This window comes from Octopus bimaculoides, unplaced genomic scaffold (genome assembly GCF_001194135.2).
Source record: "Octopus bimaculoides isolate UCB-OBI-ISO-001 unplaced genomic scaffold, ASM119413v2 Scaffold_43180, whole genome shotgun sequence".
Classification (NCBI taxonomy): domain Eukaryota; kingdom Metazoa; phylum Mollusca; class Cephalopoda; order Octopoda; family Octopodidae; genus Octopus; species Octopus bimaculoides.
This window is the reverse complement of record NW_026313195.1, coordinates 15,706-17,953: the sequence shown is the minus strand read 5'-3', so window position 1 is coordinate 17,953 and position 2,248 is coordinate 15,706. Positions and strand designations below refer to the sequence as shown.

The following is a 2,248-nucleotide window of genomic DNA, read 5'->3' as shown; positions in this document are numbered from 1 at the left end:
ACCAGATGGCTACACCATATATATGTATATGTATGTATGTATGTCTATATATCGTCCAACCCATGCTAGCATGGAAAGCGGACGTTAAACGATGATGATGATGATGATAAATAATAATATATATATATGGACGATTTGACTGAGGACTGGTGAACCAGATGGCTACACCATATATATGTATATGTATGTATGTATGTCTATATATCGTCCAACCCATGCTAGCATGGAAAGCGGACATTAAACGATGATGATGATGATGATGAGTGTGTATGTATGTATATATGTGTGTGTGTGTGTGTGTGTTTCTTCTATGCAAGGCCAAACCAGTGGGTCAATATGTACCAAATTTGGCAACACAAGCTATCCTGTGGTCAGATGGTACCAACTGTCAATGATCTCAAGATGCATGTGTTTCCAAACATTGCACAAAAGTTTTAAAACAGTCAATGGCTATGTGAGCAAGCCATCTTAGCTGCACGTAAAGATGCTGTTGACAAAATCCATTGGGATCTCTTGCAGCTGTTGCCAGGACAACAACAGTCTTTCAAATCCATCAACACTGTCATTCATCAGGGCCAAGCTGTAGTTTTTTTCAACTGAGTCCCTGAACTCTCTACCGTCATCTGAGATGCCACCACACAGCTTAACACTTAAAAAGGGGACCCCAATCGTGCTACTCAGGAATCTGGATTCACCTGACCTGTGCAATGGCACCAGACTGGTGGTGAAAGTGATGCAACCCCATGTGCTAGAAACAGCAGTTATCACTGGGAAATGTAAAGGTGAGGATGTCTTTATTCCACAGATCCCATTAATCCCATCTGACCTCCCCTTTCAATTTAAATGGCTCCAGTTCCCAGTGAATCTCAAGGTTGTTGGACTTAACAACCTTGCTTCCACTTGCTTCTCTCTTGGGCAATTATATGTAGGATAGTCACGAGTAGGAAGTCCCAAAACTCTTTTTATTTGTACCCCAATTAAAGGAAACACTGAAAACGTTGTATATTTAGAAGTTCTACAAAATTAAACTGTGTCTCATTTCAGGATTTGTTTTAATAACTTTATACTCATGTGATCTGATAGAATTTTTCTGCAAATATATTTTTTATCAGAATAAATATATTTATTTCCTTTAACATTCTTTAAACTTCTGAACAATGCCGGGTGTGGAGGGTAGTTCTTTATAATTCATTGATGCATGAAAAACTTTGGAAACAAGCCTGTAGGTGTTTCTCTTTCGTTGGGGAGGTACAAGGTGTGAGAGTATTCTTGCTGCTTTTGCTATTATTGGATTTAATCCTTTTGCTTTGGCAATATAAAGGTCAAAGGTGCAAAAGTCCAGTATTTAAGCCCTTAATAATTGTGTGTGTGTGTGTGTGTGTGTGTGTGTGTACACTACTCCAAAGTTCTGATTGTACACCATAAATGTTTTACCATCATCATCACCATCATTGTCACCATCAGCGTCAATATCATCATTATTGACAACATTATCATCATCGTGATCATCATCATCATCATCATCATCATCATCATCATCATCATCGTTGTCATCATCATCATCATCATCGTCATCATTTTTAACCTATTTTATATATTCTTACTCTGGTTAATTTTGTTGAATTGTTCTGTTTTAGGCAATCGTTCAAAATCATGGTCTTCGAGAAATGTATTATGGCAAATGCTACTGGGATTTTTGTAATGAGACAATGATCACATTGAGGAAAGGTAATCTGTTTGCCTTTGGACTGTTTTTGTTTTTCATTTTTTGCTTGTTTCATTTTCCTTTTAAACACATTAAAAAAATTCTATTGTTTGGCACACACACACACACACACACACATGCACACACGCACATAAACACATGCACGCACACACACTCACACATACATGAAAGAATAAGGGATATGAGATTAATGTGCTCAACTATCAAAGATCAATTTCAGGAGTTCAAATCTTATTGCTGCCATTCAGTCCCCAGGAAAGACACATCATTCTATGCTTAGAGGTTCAATTCACAGTTGTGTAGTCAGTAATGAGAAAGGCAAACAGGTGCAAAATCAATATATGTAATCAATCAATAAATCATTATTTGAAAGTTTCAACAACTTTTCCAATTAATGTCAACGTATGAAAGTGGATATAAAAGTAATATTTTCTAAAATGGCTAAAGCAGTAAAGTTTACTCTGAGATTAAGATTTTGCATAAATAATTTAAGGGTTCATTTATGAAAAATACTTATTGGAA

General features: G+C 36.4%; 1 protein-coding gene across 1 annotated transcript in view; it reads left to right on the top strand.

Annotated features, from left to right (window-relative positions):
- Positions 1 to 1,615: 1,615 nt before the first annotated feature.
- The window catches only part of LOC106874665 (uncharacterized), a 13,940-nt gene continuing 13,307 nt past the window's right edge, over positions 1,616 to 2,248 (top strand). Inside the window, exon 1 of the mRNA XM_014922463.2 lies at positions 1,616 to 1,728. Coding sequence (XP_014777949.2) covers positions 1,668 to 1,728 — 61 coding nt within the window. The 5' untranslated portion in view covers positions 1,616 to 1,667. The remainder of the gene's footprint in view (positions 1,729 to 2,248) is intronic.